Genomic DNA, 23,615 nt, shown 5'->3' with positions numbered 1-23,615 from the left:
TCCCATAAGCTACTCCCCAAAAAGCTGGAAGTGGAGCTGTGGCTCAAGCGGTAGAGTTCTAGCTTTGAACCAGAGAAGCTCAGGGACAGCACTCAGGCCTGGAGTTCAACCCCAGGACGGGCACACACATACAAAAAAGTTTTACCATTTTTATTTTCCACATGCCTTCTAAATGTATGTTTTTCAAGAACCATTTTACGTATTTGCCTTTCTTCTGAGGATACTACCGTTTGTTTTTGAGTTGTCCTGGGAGGATTGTCTGTCAGAGGAGGGCCACGAAATTCCCACATGTCTACCAGAATCCTAATCTATGGACCAAAATGATGGGGGAAACCTCTCGACAGGTATGCCCTCAAATTTAGAAGGCGCAGTTTGGATGTGGAAGAGGAAAACGACTTGGAGCAGTGAAACAGAACAGAGGCCTGGGAGGCAAAGGAATGCAGATGAGGTTTTGTAAAGAAAGGTGGTAGGGGGCCAACCCTGTGCAGAAAAAGCCAGGTGAGAGTGAGGGTCCCTGAGTTCAAATTCCAGTACCACAGACACATCTCTCCCCCCTACTCCCCCCGCGTATTGGTGGAGAGGTTGGTTGGGGGGAGGGTGGTACCCCACTTCCAGCTGGCTGCATCGCCCAGGTGGCCTTCCCAGCCGCGCGCTGTGCTGCGCTGCGCTCCGCAGGTGGCCGCCAGGAGGTGCTCGGGAGCCGCCGCGGTTGCCCTGGAGACCGGGCGCGCGAGTGGGCGGTGCGGCGCGGAGCGGGGCGGTGCGGCGCGGTGCCGGGCGGCGCGGAGCCGGGTCGCGGCCTGAGCTGAGCGGCCCCGGAGTTGGGGGGTGGGGGGAGTGGCTCCTCGGAGGCGCTGGGTGGCCGAGGCGCGGCTGGGGCGGCCGGCGAGCCCAGGACGCCTGCGGGTGGCGGCGGTGCGGCAGTGCAGCCCGTGGCGCTTCCCCCCGCTGTCCCGAGGTCTCCGGCCGGGTGGCCGGCGGGTCCGGCCCGTCCCCTCTATCTCCCCCCCCGCCCCCCCGTCCCGGCAGCGCCCCCGCTGCGTGACCCGGAGCCCGGCGGGCGGCGGGCGCGCTCCCCGCGGCCCCGGGATGACTTCTCGGGGCTGCCCTCTGGGCCCCCTGCTGCTCCTCTCTCTGCACGGTGAGTAGCCGCCGCCGCGCTGCGCTCGTCCTGGCGCCCGGCGGCCGGGGGACCCCAACCTCTCCCAGCCGGGACCTGCGCTCCCGCGCCCACCTGCGGCCCCGGTCCCCCCGCCGCCCGCCGCCCGCCGCCCGCGCCGCGCAGGTAACCGACCATCTGCCGGCTGCGTCCGGGGCAGGCAACCGGCTGCGCGGGGGTCCCCCAATAACGAACTCCCGCACGTACCAGCCCTGTGGGAAAACCCTGCGTAGAGAGTTGCTTTCTGTGATTACCGGGCGCCGGGAAAACTTTAAATGACATCTTTTCACCCTCGCCTTTATAGAGGTTGTGATTGAAAATAATAATAATAATATCGTCTGGAAAGCTTTACATGGTAGCTTCACCACCTACCTTCAGGAAGTGCGGGCGCGTTTGGGAAGTTATCTTTACTCTGAATTATTGTGCGGGGGGGGATGTTGTTTGACACTGGAACAGTTAATTTTAACTCTTAGTTTCAGTCGTTTCCACCCCCTCCCCCCAGGATTTAAGTTGTGTAATACATAGACTGTAACCATGTTGGGTTTAAAAATAATACCTTGTTGACCGGCTTGAAACACATTTATTGATTTAAATGTCACCTCCTCATCCCCGGTTAACGGTCCTCACGTTTGGTGTTGTGCCAGTGGCTTTCCTTTTGTGCCCTGTCTTTGCTCTTGGGTGGACCCGTGGTCGCCTGGGATCAAGTGTGCTGTCCCGTGTGACTCGATTGCTGACATTGATCCAGAAGGGTTGGGGGTTATTTCATGCGCAAGCTCGACGACTTTAAGGAGTGGTCTGGAGTCACCAGTAATGTCTCCATTTATCTTATGGCCTCAGTTGAACCCGATACAGGTGCTTAGTGTAAGATCTTGAACCCCAACCTAAAGTCAGCCGGCTTAAATTGCATAGATTTTTCGTTGAGTGTGAAGAGAAAAGAACATTAGAACTTTCTGTCAATCTCCTTTGTTGGAGCTAGTGAAGGACAGCTATGTGCGGGTATCTAAGTTCCTGGTGACACGTGATTGCATGCAGATGATAATTCAGTGCATTTAACCAACTTGTGGTTCCTAAGCAGTTTTGTCCAGGAGACTACTCTGAGCAGGCCAGTGTTTCCTTCTGCCACGTCTTTCCTGTGTGAAATAAGACAATAAATGTAATTGAAAGTGTTGCTGTAAAACAGCTCAAGTTTTGGTAAAAAAAAAAAAGTCTGTTAAATCTGTTTTTATGTATTATAACACACGCTGCTCTCTTTTGGTGTATAGTTCATCTTTGCAATATTAGGCCACACTTTTACAGAGTTGAGATAATTTGCAGAATCAGCCTTACAAGGTCATCTGATTTCTTTCTGCTTTAAGTAGAACTATTCTTAAGCAACGCTAAAGTGCTTAAAAAAAGATTTCCAAGGACATTACAGTGGTGTGATAACTTATTTTGTAGAGGCCAGCAAATATTTTCAAGCCACCATCCTGTGCATTGGGTACTGAGTGGGGAGAATGTTGGTGAGTTACAAAAATACGTGAAAAAAACAGGCTATAATCATGCATATATAAGTTATAGTGCAAGATACACACACACACAAGCCTATGTATAATCTATATAAGGTGCTGTTATAATAGTTAAGAGTTCTTGGAAAAGGTGGCTGGGCTTCAGGATCCCAGGAAACAGCATGAAGGAAGGAAGGATATGAAGGAGAAAGTGCCGTGACATATTTTTTTTCCTTTTTCTTTTCTTTTTTTTTTTTTGTGGGTACTGGGGCTTAAACTCAAGGTTTCTTAGCTTTATTTTTGGCTCAAGGATGGCAGTATACCGCCTAAGCCACAGCTCCACTGCTGGCCATTCTGTGGCTAATAGGAGATAAGAGTTTCATGGGCTCTTTCTTCCTAGTGTGTCTTTGTACCATGATCTTCAGTACTCAGCAGCCTGAGTAGCTAGGAATAAAGATGTGAGCCACCTGCGCCTGGCTACAGGCATATTCCTGGTGCAGGCGTAAAAGCAGGACAAGGAGCTCTGGGCAAGCTACTACACAGTTTTGAATGCTGAGTTCAAATTTTATTTAGAATGTCCTGGGAAAAGATTTCGGTGTTTGGCTTCCTCATGATGGGTGGGAAAAAGGATGAACAGCCAGGGTGGCTGCTTGTGACTCTATGTCTCCAGGAAGATTCTGGCTCTGACTGCCTTGAGTTCTTGAGCCAGGCACTGTTAAAACTGGTTTGACTGAACTGCCCTGCAGGCCTCAGCTCCACCCCGATGCCACTGCAAAGGTGGGGATGGGGAATGGGTGGCAGGGACAGGAATAAGGCAGCAAGGGCGAATCAGAGGTCCATGAAATTAAAAATAAAATAAAATGGATGGCAAGAATTTAAAACTCTGTGGAGTAACTTTAAAGGGAATTTGAACCAAAGAATTCACTTCTGTGTAGTTCTACAATGAGTAAGAAATCTCTAAAATGTTTCTTTTAATTCTGATTTTTTTAAACACTAATTCTACAGAAAATTTCTTGTTGTGCTGATACTGGGACTTGAACTCAACTCTGTCCCCTCCCCCCCACCCCTCGACCAGGCTTTCTTGCTTATGAATGGCACTCTACTTGAGCCATACCTCTAATCCTAATTTTTTTTCCTTTTAGTCCTACTGAGAATAAAACGCAGGGTCTCATGCTTATCGGGCAGGTGCCCTGAGACCTAAGTCATGCCTTCAGCTCCCTGAATCTCTTAAACCGTGACATCATGTAAAAAAAAAAAAAAAGTATTGTCAATTTCAGTTTCTCCGCTCTAAATTTAATTAGGTGACCATTTTGGAAGAGTTAACTAGCAAAAAGTCTGCTTTGACTCACAAGAAAGGTGACAAAGACTGTATGAGAATTTTAGAGAAGTTAAATTTATTCAGCATCTATTCAGGAAACAATTTAAATACTAAACCACCCAGTGCTTTAAGAATATTAAGCTTAGAACTGTTTTCAGACCCAGAGTAAAGATGTGACGAAGAGGAAAACTTGTTTTGCCTGCCCCCCCCCCCCAAGTGGCACATTTTCCAATGTGTTCTCACACTTCGATAGTGGAAAACATTATAATGAAATTCTCATTTGAATCTTCATACTTACACCATGTGATTTGGTGTCGAGCAAGGTGGTGTGGGGTGCTGCTACACTGGCCAAGCTGGACAAAGTTGGGAGATGTATTACCTCCCACAGAAAGTCTCACAGGTGATGAGTTTCTAGAGAATAAGGGTCTTATAGGTGTCACTTGGACTGAGAACAACAGTGTATTTATGCTTAGCAGTATTCTTTGGCCTTTGGGAGTAGGATTGCTGAATTGCTGGTTTCTCACTTGTGGTAGCGCTTCACCTCACTTTGCTCTTTGGGGAGGCCGGCTGGCACTTGCTCTCTCCCTTGTCCTTTACCTCATCGCCTGGATGATGGGGGAATCTTCTCTGGATCTTACTTTTGCAAGCCACTGGTTTCATTAGAATGGTTGTTAGTTTCTGAGTGGCGTTCAAAAGCCATCTGACTTGAGATGAGTCTGTTCTTACTGTGTTACTAGACCTCCTGTGAAAGTTTTAGTGGTTGATTCTCTTTGTACGTGACTTCCTACGTCTAAGGAGGTTCTAGTGATGGTTTGTATTTGTGATCTGCTTTATGTTGTAGACATATGAGGTTGGAGAGAGAAAACGTGTTTCCTAACTTGCAAATGATAGACTTAGTTTATCCAGGTCCTTATTAGATACCACATCGCTTCTAAGTGGTATAGCTTTGCCCCATTCACATACTATAGGAAGAATCATGTTTAACAGGTGTCACTAAAAATTTCACATTTGTAGAACAGGATTACACTGAAATATAGCAAAGACTGTTCCATAAAGTCTTCTGAAGAAGTTTACTTACTAGTTTGTCTACATTTACCAGTTAACTTTTTGGCTCTTCAGTGAAAGCTCTTCAGTGACATTATTCAAGACTTACTAAGAAAAGTGTTGGTAAACGAGTTTCCATCTTACAAGCACTGAGTTCAGGAAAACCCTGTACTGCATGGATTCTTTGGGAGAATTCAGAGAATTAGGGTTAACAGCAATCGTGACTCATAGCAGGTGAAGATTAGCATAGCTGGTTAAAGTATGGTAGGCCTGTGAGAATGTCAGTGCTGCTCTGTTCACTGAATGTCATCAGTAGGCAATAACACAGTGTGACACTTGTGACATCATGGGGCCACTTCTAAGCCAGCCTTAGAAGACTCATTAGTCTCATATATATGTATATATATTACATATATTATTATTTTTTTTGCCAGTTCTGGGGCTTGAACTCAGGGTCTGAGCACTGTCCCTGGCTTTTTTTTGCTCAAGGCTAGCACTCTGCCACTTGAGCCACAGCTCCACTTCTGGCCATTTTCTATATATGTGGTGCTGAGGAATCGAACCTAGGGCTTCATGTATATGAGCCAAGCGCTCTTGCCACTAGGCCATATTCCCAGCCCCTACTTTGTTTTTTCTGTTTATTTGGTGCTGAAGAATTGAATCCAGGGCTTCAGGTATGCTAGGCAAGCACTCTACCGCTAAGCCACATTCTCAGCCCCATTAGTCTAGTATTTTAAGACATTGAGAAGAAATTTATCTTTGACCCAAGTCTGCTGATGACCACAGTAGTGGACACATAACAAAGTCCTCATGTTGGGAACCTTCCTCCCTCTTCACCCAACACCATTGTTCCTGAAGGTTCTTTATCTCCTGCACTCTCATTGATCTTGACCTTCCTCTTGTCCTGTTTGGAGGATGTCATGTTCTCTTGCTGGCAGTAGCAGATTCGTCTAAGCCGAGAGATGTAGCCATTCCCAGATGCCCTGTTTACTTCAAGTTGAGATTAAGAAACAAGAGTGACAGCTGCCAACAACCTGGAGCCAGGCAGGCAGACCAGACATCGTGTAAGCTGGCATTCTGAGGGATGTGGGGTATGGGCATAGCGATGCCTACACTTCATTCCATGAAGTCACATTATCAGTCCCTCTCTCCTGTGTGTGTGTATATACATTCCTCGCTTGTGAACAGGTGTTTTAGTGATGTGGTTGGCATATTAATGCATATACCTTAAAAGAACATTGCTTTTCATTTTGAAAGAAAGGTATATTTTTTTTGTTGGAATTTCCTGTAGGGATTGGGGAAACTGTGTCGGCTACAACTGCACTAAACTTTGGAATATTATTTTTTTTGTGAAAGAGGAAGTAGAGATCCAATCTCACAGTTTTTTTTTTTAAATTCAGCATCTCATTTGGAATTCTATTTGAAATTATAACACAGACCCTTGAGAATTGATTCTTGGCTTACCTGTTTTTAAAAACTTCGAAGCTGTCCATTTTGACAACAAAAGTATTTTCCCTAAGGAATTCTGAGTGGTTTGCTCTTCATAGTAAAGAACAGTCTCACACTTTGAGTAGTTTGTTGTAAACCTTGAAGTTTCCAATTTCCATGTCTGGGATGTTCTTGGTCTCAGAGCCATTCTTCCAAGAACAGAGCATTGTTTAAAGGTTCTCCACAGGGCTATTTAGATATTTAAAATATTCACAGGCCATACACAATTACCAATATAAACTGATAGCTATGGGCAGCCAATAAGAAGCATATGAGTAGTGTTTAAGGGCCCCTTCCATCCTGGTAATGTAACATTCTTTCTCCCTCCATACACATCATTGTGGGGGATGCTCTTTTAGAACGATGAGTGTTAACCAAATCATGTGGGGGTTATCATATCCTTTTCCTGATAGGGACAGACCACTGATTTTCCCTCTCCTTCTCTTCCCTTCTCCTGAAGCCTGCATATTGCATATGCCCATTCATAGTTTACGCCAGTGTGATTCATACTCTAACTTACCATCTTGTTAGTCTGAAATGTTGTTTATGCTGCCACAAAATGTCAGAAGTCAATTACTACTTGTAACAGATTCCTCAGCCATGTGCTGGAGCTGCTTAAGTAACAGCAAACATCAAACATGGATCAGGGTGCTTATTTTTTCTTTGGGCCAGGTTCATTGCTGTCAGTTATACATCTTCTGTCAGCTCTCATGGGTCAAGACCTGTTTGCCAGAACACAGAGCACTGGTAGAAGCAGAGCCAGCAGTGGCTAAGCATCATTTCTTGTGATGTTAACATATTTACACTAGGCTAGCGTTTTTGGCTTTTGTTGTTTAAGAAAGCTTGAAGTTTAGTCCATTTATGCGAATTGCCCATGTGTAAATACAGATGGCTGTGCTAGCTTTTGTTGGCCAGGACAGCCTTCAGAGCTTGTGGAAAACATGATAGTAGTGTATTGCAGAGATTCTCATACTTCTGTCATTAAAGAGTATTACAGACCATAGTTTATGTGGATTATGTCTATTTTTTTGCTGTACTAGAAATTAAAAGTGAAACAATTAAAGTATGTATTAATCTTCTCTTACTGGTCTTGGCTTTTTAATGATTTTTGAATTTTATAGAGGTGATGAACAGAGGTGTAACAGTTACACAAGTCATGAAAAGAGTACATTTCTTTTTGGACAGTGTCACCCTTTTCTCTCTCTCTCTCTCTCTCTCTCTCTCTCTCTGTCTCTGTCTCTGTCTCTGTCTCTCTTCCTTCCACTTTTTCCCTCCTATCCCCACCTACAAGTTATATAGTTCATTTTCAACATTGCTGCATTTGTTTACTATTTGTCCCACTATTTCTGTGCCTCCCCTTACAGTTCCAGAGACATATAAATGAACAAACAGAAAAGAGAAAAGAAAAAAAATTCATTTCCAATTCCCAGAGCTTATTTCAACAAATATTATTTTGTGTGATGAGATACACAAAGGCATTGTGCCTTTCTGTTCTTTTCCTTTGGTCTCACTGTGTGTGAATGCCTAGAGACCTGTATAAGTTATTACGTTCTGGTGTATTTTAGCTCTTGGGCTTAGCTTTTGAAGGTGGGAAAATCCTCAAAACATACTAACACTCAGAAAAATGGATTAAAATTATGAGGTTTCACGTCTGAAACCAAATGATATTAGTAGTTCTCTTACCCTTTTTTGAAACTCTGATGTCTGGGTCATAGAATATAGCTGTGTTTTCCTCTCTGTTTCTGTATTCCATATACTATGATTCATTGTCTTGGTTTTATAAAAATATATGAAGCACACATGATGTCATACAGATAAGTAACATTGGGTGACATTTTCAAATAATTTTGGGTTCTCTTGTTTGATATGTGAGACCAAAATGTGACAAATAAGTTTCTTTGGATTGGCTCCCAATTGAGATTCCTAGCCATTATATGTCTAACTTGTTATATTAAAATCCATTATTTTATCTTGCCCTCCGAGTGGCTTTTTAACTCATGCATGATTTTCTGTAGTATACATTGACTACTGTAAATATTATGTAGACCTTTCAAATGTTGGTATATTACATTACACAATGTAAAAGTTACATTTATGAATAAGAGCACCAATCTTATCAGAAGTCTTATTGAACTCACCTTGTTAGATATGTATTTTCTGAAATTTTAGTATTTGCTCCAGTTTCATTCATTGGTAGCAAACAACTTGCAATGGTAGTTCAGTTTGTCCAGTTTGGAGGGAGTGTCTGCTGGTCCCTAAGTCTGAACAACTGGCATCTGTCACAGTTGCTTTTTCAAGTCAGCATAGCGATCTGTGATTCAGTTTGGAGCTCATAGCAAAATTATTTGCTTCTTTTGGGGGCAGCCCTTTGCTTTGGTGGTAGCCTATCTGATTGTATTTTTTATATGACACGTTGTTTGTTCAGAATGTGATAAAAGGCCAGGATTTAATAAAGTTATCATTATTACTTTATTAAGGACATTCTTTAGTAAAACTAGATTTGTTCTTCAACTGTGACTGTGTGATGATGCTGGATACAGGGACTACTGAAACAGTCCAGTGCCAGCGCCTGAACTGTGAGAAGACCCACAGTTTCATCCTCCACTACTTCTGAACTCACTAGGTAGGGCAACTCTCAGCCCAGGGAGAAAGGCTGCAAATGCTTCACCAGCACTAGAGATCATGCTTTCTCAGAGACTCTTGGGACCCTCACAGGCCCACTGACTACTTGAAATGCCAACGTAAGATAGTAGAATGTTAGATTATTTTGTTTAAAATGGTTTCTTTTATACAGTTAAGCCATATAGTTAGTCTGTACTACATGGGGTAGAATTAGGTAAAATATTAATATTTTATTTCAAAAATTAATAAACTCACTTAAAACTTTATAATTTTTAATCTCAAAAGAAACATACTTGGTATAAAAACTGAAATAATGTGGAAGTGTTTAAGACATGACTCGTTCCCTGTTTCCACCAACCAATACTCTGGTTTTGCTATGCAACGTTCTAGACCTTTTTATAATCAGAAACCAAGCCTGTGTGTAGATGCATTACTTTTTTTTAAATTAAATTTTATTGAGAAGATGATGTGCAGAGGGGTACAGTTACATAATAACATAGTGAGTACATTTCTTGTCATATTTGTTACACCCACATTTTTCTTTCCCTTCCCTAGTTCAGGTAAGCATATATACAATATCCAGTGTACCAAAATCATATACAATAACCACGTAGGGTACGCCAAAGGAAATTGCCTAGAACATTAAACGTAATGATAAGAGTCCTTCTCTTGGAGTTGTTTTTGCTTATCCTCATCTTATATGATCCTGTGTACATAGCTGTTTAGCTATTGCGATTGTCTGATAGGTCTATCCTAGACGTTTTTATGTTTGTTTAGTAGTTGTTTGGTTTTAGATACATAATGTAAAGTTGCTTCCCCAAACATGTGGAAATACCATTTGAAAAGAAGTTTGTTATTTTGCAGACCTGGTCTCTACTGTTCTCCCCCACTACCCACCGCCCCGCCAACAGTCATAGATCAAGGAGACCATTTGTTTTCTGTGTTCTAGGCTTGTCTCACTCAACATTATTTGTTCAAGCTCTGACCATTTCCCTGCAAAGATGCATTACTTTAAAAAATTTACCCATGACATCAGTGTTGTTCTATAATCTTATTTTTTTAAATCACATTTAAGTAGTTGTACAAAGGAGTTTAAATCCGACAAATCAGTTCATAAGTGCAGTACATCTTGATCAATGTCACTCTTTCCCTACAATCTATTTGTAAAACTTAACAGTTTAATGTAGGAATTGTACCACACCCTTTACATGGATAAATTTCATTCTTTTTAATAGCAGTCCAGTATTTCATAATGAGTGTCTGACACTTTTCCCATTGTTTGCAATATTGTTGCTGAGTTTAAAGTTTTTTTTTATTATTAGTGTATGTTAGTTGCACCATGGAGGTTTCATTGTGACATGTACATATGCACATATACGTACATACATTCATGTATACAATGTAGAACTGAATATTGAAAAACACACACACACATACACACAATGTGGAACTGGGTTTTGAACTCAGGGCCTTATGCTTGCTAGGCAAGCACTCTACCATTTGAGCCATTCTCTCAGCTGATTTTTTGATATTTATGATATTGTATGGACATCTTTGTAGAGATAACATTTGAGTAGGAATGTATAGCTTACCCAAAGTGCAGTTATTTGAATGTATGCAATTAACATTTTGAGGTACATGGTAGCATTGTATAAAGGCTGATGGGCATTTTCCAGTCAGACAAGGGTTTGAATTCCTCATTTATGTTTTTGCTGTTTGACTTCAGTAATGTTGTTTATTCCCTAGGCTTGAGTTTATCTTGTAAAGTGGAGATGGGCTTTTTTGTGCGTTGAAAACAAGTAAGTTACATGAAATATGACATAAATGTGTGGCACATTGCAAATCTTGGTGGTAGTTACTGTCACAAGGATTAGACAGCCCTTATTTAAGTCAGGATGTCAGAGTTCTGTCTAGGTGCAGCACTGGAGCTGTGACCTGGGGTGTATATTATTCGTGAGGCCTGCATTCACAACAGTCATATGAGGTAACCTGTTTTTGATTTCAGCCCCATGGTTTTAGAATCCATAGTTTCTAGTAATATAGATATTAGCAGCAAAATAAGGTAGAGATACTGCATATCTGGTGTTAACATATGTGACTTATCCTAAGATATCCACCTGGCTTTGTCCCATCTCTCCATTAATATAGTAAGATGTTAATTTTTGTCTTATGAATAAAAACCATCTTCACCTACTGTGGATTATAATATGTTGGCTAAGATATAAATAATCTTATTTTCAAATTACGTTCTGTTCATTTTAGTGTAAGCTGTATTTATAGCTTGTACCTTTTTCTTTTAAATCTTTTATATTGTGGGCATATACTACATGTCAGGAGAATGTCAATCAAAGAGGCTTCCTTTTGCCACTATCCCTCTATCTGATCCTTTAACTTGATTACTATTTCTCTTTCCTCCTCCTCTTTTTCTTCTTCCTCCTTCTCTTTCTTGCAGTATTAAAGTAAGAGCTCAGGACCATGTGCTCACTCTTGTTTGCTCATAGCAGGTGCTCTACCATTTGAGCCATAGCCCCAGCTCAGCTTTTTTGATGGTTAAGAGATGGGGTTCAGTGAACTTTTCTGCCTGCGTGGTTTTGAACCAGGATCCTCCAGTTCTCATCCTCCTGAGTGTGGCGGTCTGTCTGTCTGCCTCCCGTGTGACCCCTTTCATTCTCACGAACGAGCCGCCTGACTAGCAGGCAGCAAGGCCGGAATGAGGGTCACGTGAAAGCCTCGAACCCATGTGTGAATGCGAAGATGCCCTTCCTCCCCTTTGACTCACTAAGAACAAAGGTGCGAGACACGTGGGCTCCTTTGGGGATGCTTCAAGAGCTTCTTCCAAAGTTTTTTTTTTTTTTTTTGCCAGTCCTGGGGCTTGGACTCAGGGCCTGAGCACTGTCCCTGGCTTCTTTTTGCTCAAGGCTAGCACTCTGCCACTTGAGCCACAGCGCCACTCCTGGCCATTTTCTGTATATGTGGTGCTGGGGAATGGAACCCAGGGCCTCATGTATATGAGGCAGGCACTCTTGCCACTAGGCCATATCCCCAGCCCCTCTTCCAAAGTTTTTTAATCAGGGGAGGGGTTTATATAACAGCAATGGTGGCAGGAAGAGGAGGGACTAACTGGGTATCAACGATTGGCCAATGAACTGTCCATCACGGTGATGTCACGGAACTTCTCTATGGGCGGAGACCACAGCCCCCCAAGGACCGGGCTTCCTGGGCCATTAGGAGACATGTGCTCGAAGATGAGAGGGTGGGGCTGGTTTAGCTCTCTCTTCTTGTTTCGGACCAGGAAGGAGATGGGGCTGGCTAGCAGCCAGCTGTCCCAGGTCTTAAAGGCATAGCCATCCCCTACACCTGAGGGGATTACAGACATGACCACTGGTGTCTGGCCTTTTACTTGCTTCCTATAGCCTTTCTCCCCTTGTTTCTAATAATGATTTTTTGTTGTGTTAAGACAGGCACAAATATCTAAATTTTATCTCTCCTGGGTTACATGATGAATATGAATCTTTTACTAAAGCTGTCATTGGTTAATGAGAAGCCAATGAGCTTTATGAAAGCTGCAGTTTAAAAAATGTTTTTATTATTTTTAAGTCATTGTATAAAGGAGTTACCATTCAACAGATAAGTTTATAAATGTGATTGATTTCATCATTGTCATCCAGCCCTCTCAACTCAACCCCTTCCCTCAATGTTCTTAATTTCATAGGATATGCATTGAATATTATGACTGACTTCTCACTTGCTTCCTCTCTTCAATTGTCTACTCCATTCTCTCTGACCTCCTCCCACACCTTTCAAGTACCAGAAAACTGGTATTCACTTTTTTGGACTGTTAGTTTTTCTAAAGAATTACATAATTTGAATACTCCTCTGCACATACCATGATTTTGTTAATATATTTGTGTATGCTTGCATACAACCCTGTGTATGTGTACTTGTACACTCCTCCTTTGTCTCTCTGGGCCTGATTTACTACACATAACATAATCTTTCTAGGTCCATCAATTTCTTTGCAAATGTTTGTAATACTATTCTTCCTAATGGGCAAGTAAAATCCTATTGTCTATACGTACCGTATTTTCTTGATCTACTCATCCATTGAGGGGCATCTGGACTGTTTCCATTACTTGGCTATGGTGAATAGTGGAAAAGCTGCAGATTGTACTTCAGGAAGTAGCCGTTCTTTGAGAGCAGTTAGGGCACATCTGATTTTATGGCATTGATAGGTTTGTGTTATCAGTGGTCTTCCCCAGATGATCTGTCTGCATTTTCCTGAAAGAGCATGTGATGTACAAAGCCAGGCAGTGTCTGAGGTGGACAGAGTGGGTCATGTTGGCAGGAGAAAAATAATTCTAAGCCAGAAACACACTGCCTACAATGTTAGTCTTGTTAAGCAGAATCTTACATCATAAAATTTGTCCTGAAAACAAGCCACACTGTTAGAGAGGGGTTACAGTTACATGAGTCAGGTAGTGAGACAATTCTTTTTGAACCCTGTCACATTTCTCTCTCCTAGTTTTTTCCTCCTATCCTTACCCATAAGACGTGCAGTTCATTTTCCGTATACTGTCTAGTGAGTACCACTGATATATTTGTTCACCCTTTGCTCCACCTTTTCTGTGCCCTCTTTACCCTCCCAAAGACAAACAAAATAGGTCTTATGTTAGATCACAAAGAAAATCTGTGCCAATTCAAAGAAACCGAAATTATTTCTTGCATCCTGTCAGACTAGAACAGAATAATTAGAGCAAAAACCATCACAGAAAATTCTCTAACTCAGGGAAACTGAACAACACATTTCTGAATGATGAGTGTGTCATTGAGGAGATTAGAAGGGAAATTCAAATGTTTTTTGGGACTTAATAAAAATGAACACACAAGATACCAGCTTCTCTGGGACACAGCAAAGGCAGTACTCAGAGGAAAATTAATAGCTCTGAGTGTCTACATCAAGAAATTGGAGAAAACTCAAATCAATACTTTAATGATGCACCTCAAGCTCCTTGAGAAATAGGGAAAAAAACAAACCCCAAGGTAGCAGACAGAAACAAATCAGAAATAAATCAGATAATGAAAAAACCATAGAAATAAGTAACAAAATAGAGTTGGTTATTTGAAAAAAAAGTCAGGAAAATTGACAGACCTTTAACAAATTTGGTCAAAAAATGAGTACATATCCAGATTAATAAAATTATAGACAAAAATGGGAACATCACAGCAGAAGTGTGCAAGATTTAGAATATTATTAGGGAATACTTTGCAAACCTTTATGCCTACAAATTGGAGAATCTATGAGAAATGAAAGCATTCCTATGCAACATTAATAAGTCCAACTGAACTAAATAGACCCATAACAATTAATGAAATTGAAATGGCAATAAAGGACCTCTCATCCAAGAATAGACCAGGACCAGATGGATTTACAGCTGAATTCTATAAAGCCTTCAATGGAGAACTCAATACCATACTCCTCAAGCTCTTCAATGAAATTGAAAGGGAAAGATCACTATCAAACTCATTCTATGAAGCCAGCATAACATTCATTGCAAAACCAGATGGGGACACATTGAAGAACTATAGACCCATCTCTTTGATAAACATTGATGCAAAACTTAGCAATAAAATTCTGGCCAACCTAATTAAAAAGCTAACCAAAAAAACAAAACAAAACATACACTATGATCAAAGGGGATTCATTCCAGGGGTGCAAAGCTGGTTCAATATACACAAGTCAATTAATATAATTCGAGACATCAACAGAAGCAAGGACAAGAACCATGTGGTCTTCTCAGCAGATGCAAAGAAAGCATTTAACAAGATTCAGTACCCCTTTAAGATGAAAGCCCTGGAGAAGCTTGGAATCCATAGAACATTCATCAAAATAATAAAGGTTGTATGTGACAAACCTACAACCAGCATTATACTCAATGGCAAAAAGTTGAAACCATTCCCTCTAAAATCAGGAACCAGGCAAGGATGTCCAGTCTCTCCACTCCACTTCAACATAGTACCAGAATTCCTAGCCAGAGCAACAAAGCAAGAGAAAAACATAAAGGTGTTCCAAATAGGGAAAGAAGAAGTAAGGCTATTTCTCCTTGGAGGTGACATGATCCTGTATTTAAAGAACCCCATAGATTCCTCGCCCAAGCTAATTGAGTTGATCTGAAATGTTGGCACAGTAGCACAGTATAAAATAAAAATCAACCCACAAAAAAGGGTAGCTTTTCTATATGCCAACAATGAGAAGTGTGAGATTGAAACCAGGAAAGCAATTCCATTTGTAATAGCAAAAGCAAACAAAAACCTAGGAATTAACTTAACCAAAGATGTGAAGGATCCCTATTGTGAAAACTTTAACGATCTGAAAAAAAGAAATTGAAGCAGATTTAAGGAAATGGAAAATACTTCTGGATGGGAATAATTAACATTGTACAAATGGTAGTATTCATTATAATCTCAACAACTTTCTTCAAAGAAATAGAGAAAGAAGTCTTAAAATTCATATGGAATAATAAAAGACCCAGAATAGCAAAAATGGTCCTTAGCAGGGAGAACAGTGCCGGAAGAATATCAATACCAAACTTCAAACTCTATTATAAAGCCATAGTGATTAAAACAGCTTGGTACTGGCACAAGAATAAACCTGAGGACTAATGGGACAGAATAGAAGACCCAGAAATGATCCCACAAACATATAACCACCTAATATTTGATAAGAGATCCAAAAACACAGGTTGGAAGAAAAAACATCCTCATTCAGTTCATCTTAATTTGTGACTTCATTCTCCTCAGGGCTTGTGGTCACCCATTGGTCAACCTATCTGGCTAATTGCAGTCTTAACATTTGCACTACTTTGGATAAATTAGTTGTGCCTCTTCCCTGTTCCCCATGGGTGCACAGGGTGGACACTCTAGTGTCATTAGTGAGAAAGTGTGATGTTGTGAGCTGCAGGGAGCTGGACTGGTGAGGCCTCTTAGAGCCCTGTAATTCCATAATGTCCTTGATCTGATGAAGCCGCTCAGTAAATCTCTTCACAATTTCCATGACCAAGCCATCTGCCTGCATTAAAATAAATCAAATCTGCTTACTCCTTCAGTGCTTCACAAACATTCTATAAACTGATGATGATGAGGTCCATACAACACAAAAATAATTTGCTGTCTTCAGCACTTCCTCCGCAGTTCTCCGCCCAGACACTAGATGCAGTGGAAGATACACACCATCCTCCTCTGCTGGGTGCAGAGGGTGGTGGAGCCTCCCCATCCTGTGCCTTGTGTGTCCCAGCCAAGGCAAGTGAGTGAGGGCAGCATTCACAGGTTCAGATTAAACTCTGTAAAACTGTTGCCTGTCCCTCCTTCGTGGATGTGAATAAAGTAAAGCACACACACTCCTCTGATTTTATATACAACCCCTCACTTATGTGCTGCTGTGAATTTACATCTCTGGGTGGATTTTGTATATGGCCTAATTTCTGATATTGTCCAGATGAGGACCATGTTGGTTGTGACTGCATCATGCTGTGTGTGTTTGGGCCCATGACTCATTTGTGGGCAAAAATTGAAAACTGTTGGCTCTTTAAAACTAACTTCCTGGGCTGGGGATATGGCCTAGTGGCAAGAGTGCTCGCCTTGTATACAGGAGGTCCTAGGTTCAATTCCCCAGCACCACATATACAGAAAAATGGCCAGAAGTGGCGCTGTGGCTCAAGTGGCAGAGTGCTAGCCTTGAGCAAAAACAAGCCAGGGACAGTGCTCAGGCCCTGAGTCCAAGGCCCAGGACTGGCCAAAAAAAACCCAAAAAACAAAAAACAAAACAACTAATTTCCTTCCTTCCTCCCTCCTTCCCCCTTCCCTCCCTCCCTCCCTCCCTCCCTCCTTCCCTCCTTCCTTTTCCTTTCTTGTTCTTAGAGCTCCAACTGAGAGTCCAGGTGCTGTCCCTGAGCTTTTGTGCTAAAGACTAATACCCTACCACTTGAACAACAGCTTTTTTTTTTTCTTTTGGTGATTAATTGGAGATGAGAGTCTTAAGGACTTTCCTGCTCAGGCTGACTTGAATAGCTAGGTTTATGGGCATGAGACACTGGTGTCTAGCTAAAACCTTTCTTCCCAGTGATCGTCTTAATGTTCTTTCCATATCAGCTTCTTAATTTATGTCCTTAGCATTTCCAGTTTCCTCTAGTCCACAGCTTCATAGGTGGACTTTGCCCTTTACTTTGATCTGCCCCTTGCCCCTTGCCATCTTTGTTTTCTGCCTGACACTACTTTCATTACCTTTCTCTCTATCAGCAACAAATGCCAAATGTCGTAAAGGGTGGGATCCCAAGTTGTAGGGTACCATTAGGTCCTTTATGGCTACCCATGATCCTCACTGAGATACCCCTGTTTCTCTATGGAGACTTTGTTTAGCTTTGTTGCTGTCCTTCTCACAATACCCCATACTCTAATCTCCACCTCCTCCTCCAGGCCCAGCCCACTGCACTGGAAGGGCATTTCACTCTTGTAGCTCCCTAAGCACATAAGTCTATAGACTGACTTCCTTTGGCACCCATTTCCAAACCCTGAGCCTTGTCACCCCTCAGGATGAGCGCTCTGCTCCCTTGGTGGTCCTTAATTTATGGAGTAAATGGATAGCTTTTAGAGCTTCACTTTTTAGCAGCTGTTGGTCTTAGATTAGGTAATAGATAATTCTGTTACATCATTTTACAGAGAGAAAGTTTTTGTGTGCTCCAGGTCTCCCTGGAGCCTCCTCTACTTTCCAGCCCTGAACTCTGTGGGTTTGCCAGCAGGCTCACTGGTAGTTGATTGATATACAAGAATATGGTAATGGGAAAAGTATGATACTGTTGTGATGGATTAGATTGTGAGATGAGTAGGAGATTGGGAAAGCCCATCTCTGGATGTGTCTGGGAGGTGTCTAGAGAGGAGTAACTAAGGGGAGAAAATCTGGCCTAGGTATAGACTGTACTATCATTAGATGGTACAGCCCACCTTCCATGAGGTTGTATTGTCAATGCTAGGTACCACCCATGTACTATGTTCCTCTTAGCTGTTTTTATGGTCCCTCACTGTCTGAGTGTGCATGCAGATGTCTCTTCATCCTCATTGATTTCTGGCTGCCTTGAGGTGAGTAGCTCCCCTCTGCCACATATACCTGTTGTCCCTATGTTCTGCCTTACTGTACATACACAGCAGTGGAGCAGGTTGACAAGGTCTGAAGCCATGAGCCAGAGTAAATCTTTCCTCCTTTTAAGTTAGTCTCATAGGTATTAGTTACAGCAACAACACACCAACTAACATGATCATTGATGCTTCTGTATGTGTATGATAGTAAGACAAAAGATAGTCATGTTTTAATGGCTTTTTGGGGGGGGGCAGGGAGATTTCGTTCTTTTGTTCTTCGTAGAATCTGGATTTAAAGATAGACCGAACTCATTCTACCAGATTACTGAGATTGGCAGTCTTCAGGTACAATTTCCTTCAGAGAGTCTTATCCAGATACAAAAATGATCTCCCATTTGGTGGCAGGCAACTGCATTGCCCTGGTGCACGTTAGTGCTCAGCACAAACCCTGAGATTTTGACACTGCATTGCTATGGAATGTCAGCTTCGTGGCAGAAGTTTTCAAAACTGTCAAGTGGCCAGTAGCCTCTGGCAGCTTGTGTGGGGTTGCCCTGGTTACGTGGGTCCTCCTCAAGGTTGGCACTGCCTGTCCTTTCTCGGAGCTCATTCTTTCAACTCCCTGTGGCCCTCTTCCTCCTCAAGCCTTACCACATTTCCTCAGCACCCTCTGCACATCAGGTTGAGTCTGCATTTCTCTCAGAAGTTATCTAAGAAACACATTGTATGCACTTCCTGTGACTTGGAACTTCTGTCAATACATTCTCCAGCAGGAGTTGGGACAAAAAAGAGAACTTTGTGTGGGTATGAGGGCTGAGCCTCTTCTCTTCTGGTTTAGGATACTTGAATGACTGTGGGAGAGGCAAGGAACCTGAAAGTCTGAATATTTATCTGGTCCATCTCAGAAAGTCATGGCCAAGGTTATTTAAAGAGGCTGTTTAAATGGTTGGATTATCCTGAGATGACCAGATTAGACTGGATTTAGTAAACCTCATGACTAACCGCCACCATCCAGCATGGCTTGTGGGAGGATGGAGTGATTAGTGGTAGGAAGAACGCAGCATCAGTTGGAGGGAAAATAGTGCATCTTTGCCTATGCTAATCTATTAAGGAAGGAATGTAAATTTCTACATGCTATTTTTCTCTGGATAGGACTAGATTTAGATGGGTGGCCTATCCCATGTAATCTCCAGTCCTTATCTGGCTAGATATGTCAAATTTGGAACTCTTGTCTATCCTAGTTCTTAAACTGATATACCAACTTAGCAAGTGTGCGAAGCAACTGTGTGGACCTTACTAGAGAGCTTTATTGAATCTCAATAAGTGATCTTTTCTTTATTTGCTTGATTACTTGGAGTGCTTTTTAAAAAAAATACTGGGATTTGGCAGGGTTTTTCTGATGCTGCGGTGCCCGCAGTGAGCTGAATGTGGTTAAACAGCTTGGAACACTGGAGCTGAATAGGCTCTAGGCACATGTGCCAGGAGGTGGCTTGCCAAGTCAGCCTGCATCCAGTGCCAGCTCTGAAGAGCCTCAGTCCTGCTGCCGCCACCTCCACACCCCCCTAAGTCACACTCACGGCTTCTGCTCATCGTGTTGCAGGCTTCCAGTCTGGATATCAAGTTGTTGGGTCCCCACCACGTGCCATGAATTGCCTAGGCATTTTCTGTGTGTTTATTCATAAGTCCTTAAAATAAGCCTGTGAGATATGAGAACATTGGTCCTATTTCCAAGTGAGGAAATTGTGGCGTGTTTAAGCGAGTAGAATGCATTTCAGCACCTGGAATTAAGAGTAAGTACAATTATCAGTGAAGTACTGGAATTGTATCTGGCTTACACAGTGGTCAACTCAGTTTGATTGTGTGGTGCTCCATTCTAGGGACTAACTTGAAAAGAACAGGAGAAATACTTGTGGGAGCTGTGACTGGCCGTGTCAAGACCTTTTGAACCTTAAACATTAAAAAGCATGCTACCTTAGGCTCTGTGAAACATGGAACACTAAACTTCCCAGTTACAGAAAGTACAGAGCAGTTTTGTTTTTTTTTTTCCCTCAAAGGACATCTTTCCTAACGTATGAAACTGTAACCTCTCTGTACATCAGTTTGATAATAAAAATTTGGAAAAAAAAAAGGACATCTTTCTCCTCCAGCTGTTCCCACCTGGCTGACCATTACATGTCTGCGTGCTATGCCTATTGGGGAGTAACAGCATTGGCTGCAAGTAGGTTTAAGATTTTATTCATTTATATCAAATACATAGAAGGGCTAGAAGATTTATGTCAAATTGAAAGGATGTTAAAATTACTATATTCATATGCTCTGGAGATTACTAGCACAGTAAGAAAGTTCTGTGTTTGGCAGTTGGGCTAGTTGTATAAGACAATGAAGGTGACAGGGAAGAGTCTAGATACTCTTCTTGCTTCTAGTAAATTTTTAAAGGAGGGAGCAACATTTTGAATGTCTACTAGGTTATAGTCTTGAAGCATGCATTATGCAATTAATTTTTAGAGTATACTGGCCTAGTTCTATCTTATAGGCAAGGATGGTGTTAAGAAAGGTTAAACAGTTCACATAATCCCTCCCTCCCTCCCTCCTTCCCTTCTTCCCTCTCTGCTTCCTTGTTCCCCGCCTCTCTCTTCATCCCATCTCTTCTTCTCTTTCTTTGTGATGCTCTTTGGGCTTGAACTCAGGGCCTGAGCACTGCCCCTGAGTTTTGGTGCTCAAAGCTAGCACTCTTATCACTTGAGCCACAGCTCCACTTCTAGCTTTTTGGTGTATAATTGGAGGTAAGAGTCTCATGGACTCTCCTGTCTTTGAACCACGATCCTCAGATCTCAGCCTTTTAGAGTAGCTAGGATTACAGATGTGAGCTACTGACACTCCGCTACACAATTAATTTCTTATAATTCACCAAACCCAGTTTCTTGTTTGAAGAAACAGAACAAATATTACTTCACCTTGAAATTTTCTTTACTATTATTTTTTCATCTGGACTTGGATAAACTGTGTATATTAAATGTCCAAGCTTTGATACCATTTTCAATGCAAAGTCTTCTCCATAGTTAGCCCAGCCCCTTCCCATGTAAATTTTCCTACATTAGTCCTTACCAATTTTCTATGATTTATGTAGTACCTGGGACAAGTGGGCACTCCCAGAGCCTTGCAGGGGCTGAGTGCGATTTAGACCCCCCCCTCAGCGGAGCCGTGTGCACTGGGCTGGGCTGAAGGCAGTGGGGACAGGGCAGAGTGGACACTTGGAAAGGAGCGTTGGTAGTTCTTACTGGGAAGTCATGTGAGATAAATTTGATTTTTTTTTTTTTTTTTTTTGGCCAGTCCTGGGGCTTAGACTCTGGGCCTGAGCACTGTCCCTGGCTTCTTTTTGCTCAAGGCTAGCACTCTGCCACTTGAGCCACAGCGCCACTTCTGGCCATTTTCTGTATATGTGGTGCTGGGGAATCGAACCCAGGGCCTCATGTATATGAGGCAGGCACTCTTGCCACTAGGCCATATTCCCAGCCCCTTTGTGAGATAAATTTGAATGCTGCGATTATTACTTCAGCTCTTTAAAAACTACCCCCCCTCATGGTGTTTCTTTCCTTTTGTTTCCTTAAAATTAATTATGTTTTGGTAGCCATGGCAACTCATTTGTAGCTCTGTTAGCTGTTATCTGTTCACGATGAAGAGTTTGCCTCAGCATTATAAACATTTTTCTCACATAGTCAGTAATTCTGTATTTAATACCATTTTCTTCTTTCTGGTGAAAATTGGTCACTTCAGATTTCTGAAGGTGACTGATAGAAAGAAAACGAATCAAACGAGTCATGTCTTTGTCAATCAGTTTCTGCCATTCTTTGCTTGTATTGACCTACTTTTCAGCACTGGTTACTTTGAGACTCTTTCATCCCTGGCACAGCCCACCCTGTTTCTGTAGCTTCCTCACTCTCAGGGCCAGTGTACCCTCACTCTTGTGGCCCTACACCTCCTCTTTTTGCTCTCCTCCTCCTCCTTCTCTGGAACCTCTGCCCATGGGACTACCATGTGCCTCTTGCCCGGCTCTGGTCCGGCCTGTCTCACTCGTATTTGCCTCTCTTCTTCTGTGCCACTGTCTACCCATCACCAAGCTCAGCGGCCCAGCCTTTCTGCCCGGTCTGTTAGAAGAGTTTTAAACCTGCACCACAGCTTACCTAGGTGGATGAGATGATCAGTCTTTTCCTTTTTCTGTCAGTAAGGTGTCGTTAATCTCTGAATCTTGCCTCCTTTTTTTTTTTTTTTTTGCCAGTCCTGGAGCTTGAACTCAGGGCCTGGGCGCTGTCCCTGACATGTTTTTGCTCAAGGTTAGCACTCTATCACTTGAGCCATAGCGCCACTTCTGGCTTTTTCTGTTTATGTGGTACTGAGGAATCAAACCCAGGGCTTACTGCATGCTAGGCAAGTACTCTACCACTAAGCCACACTCCCAGCTCTGAATCTTCTCTGGAGAGTGGGGTAGGTATTCCTCCCTGCTGCATGTCTGGACGGGCTGATGGGATGAATGGAAACTGGTGCATAGCAACCCAGGCACCTTGTGATGCTTCCTTTCTTGTGGTTCTTTCTTATAAAGCTACCTTTCTTTCTTTTTTAATATTTGTTTATAGAATATTGACTCAGTGCCTGTATTATGCTAGGCTTTGATAAATACTGAGGATTTACATCAGGGATGAAAACAACAGGATGTGGAAGTATGGTTCAAATGATAGAGCGCCATCATTGAGTAAAAAAAAGTTAAGAGCTGGAGGGTCCTGAATTCAAGCCCCAGTACTGGCATAAACACACAGAAACTAACCAAACAAAAACCACAACCAACAAAAACAAAAACCTCTTAACAACAAAAACAAAAACCTCAAACCTACTAGAAAACAGCTAACAACATCTAAGGCAGAAAAAAATATGAGATAGCACTAAAATTCCTTTTTCCAGTTCCTCCTTCTTAAAAACGTTTATCCACTATAACAGATGGCCTTGCAGAATAATGGGAGTGCTACAGAAAACAACTCTGTTAGGCATGTAAGTAACGGTAAACATGCTTCAGAGCTTTTCATCCCTCAGATTTTTGTTTGTGACTTTCAGGCACATGGACCTCTGGGGGAATGGCCAGGCTTGTGTTGGTGACAGGGTTGTGCAGCTAGTTGTGTTGAACAGGCCAAATCTAATGCAGGCAATTGTCCCGTGGCTTGAGTACTGTTATGAACTGTCTCATTTTGTTTGAGTCAGTTATCGCTTGATATTGCTTTTTTACCACCTAGTCTTAAATGGGGAAGGTGTTGGGATGGCTTAGGGATCCAGAAAAAAATGTTTATTTCAATGACTGAGCTTTTATAAATTTGTTGAAGGGGCTATCAAC

At 42.3% G+C, this 23,615-nt stretch overlaps 1 protein-coding gene and 1 long non-coding RNA gene across 2 annotated transcripts in view; one reads left to right on the top strand and one right to left on the bottom strand.

Annotated features, from left to right (window-relative positions):
- Positions 1-981: 981 nt before the first annotated feature.
- The window catches only part of Igsf11 (immunoglobulin superfamily member 11), a 106,296-nt gene continuing 83,662 nt past the window's right edge, over positions 982-23,615 (top strand). Inside the window, exon 1 of the mRNA XM_048346684.1 lies at positions 982-1,141. Within this exon, the coding sequence (XP_048202641.1) occupies positions 1,090-1,141 (52 nt within the window). The 5' untranslated portion in view covers positions 982-1,089. The remainder of the gene's footprint in view (positions 1,142-23,615) is intronic.
- LOC125351721 lies at positions 12,413-21,536 on the bottom strand. Its single transcript, XR_007211005.1, has 3 exons — positions 21,369-21,536; positions 16,505-16,512; positions 12,413-12,424 (listed from the first exon to the last, which is right to left on the bottom strand). It is a non-coding gene; the product is annotated as an uncharacterized LOC125351721 (long non-coding RNA).

This window comes from Perognathus longimembris, chromosome 5 (genome assembly GCF_023159225.1).
Source record: "Perognathus longimembris pacificus isolate PPM17 chromosome 5, ASM2315922v1, whole genome shotgun sequence".
Classification (NCBI taxonomy): domain Eukaryota; kingdom Metazoa; phylum Chordata; class Mammalia; order Rodentia; family Heteromyidae; genus Perognathus; species Perognathus longimembris.
Note: the sequence above shows the minus strand (reverse complement) of the source record. Positions and strands in the feature narration are given on the sequence as shown.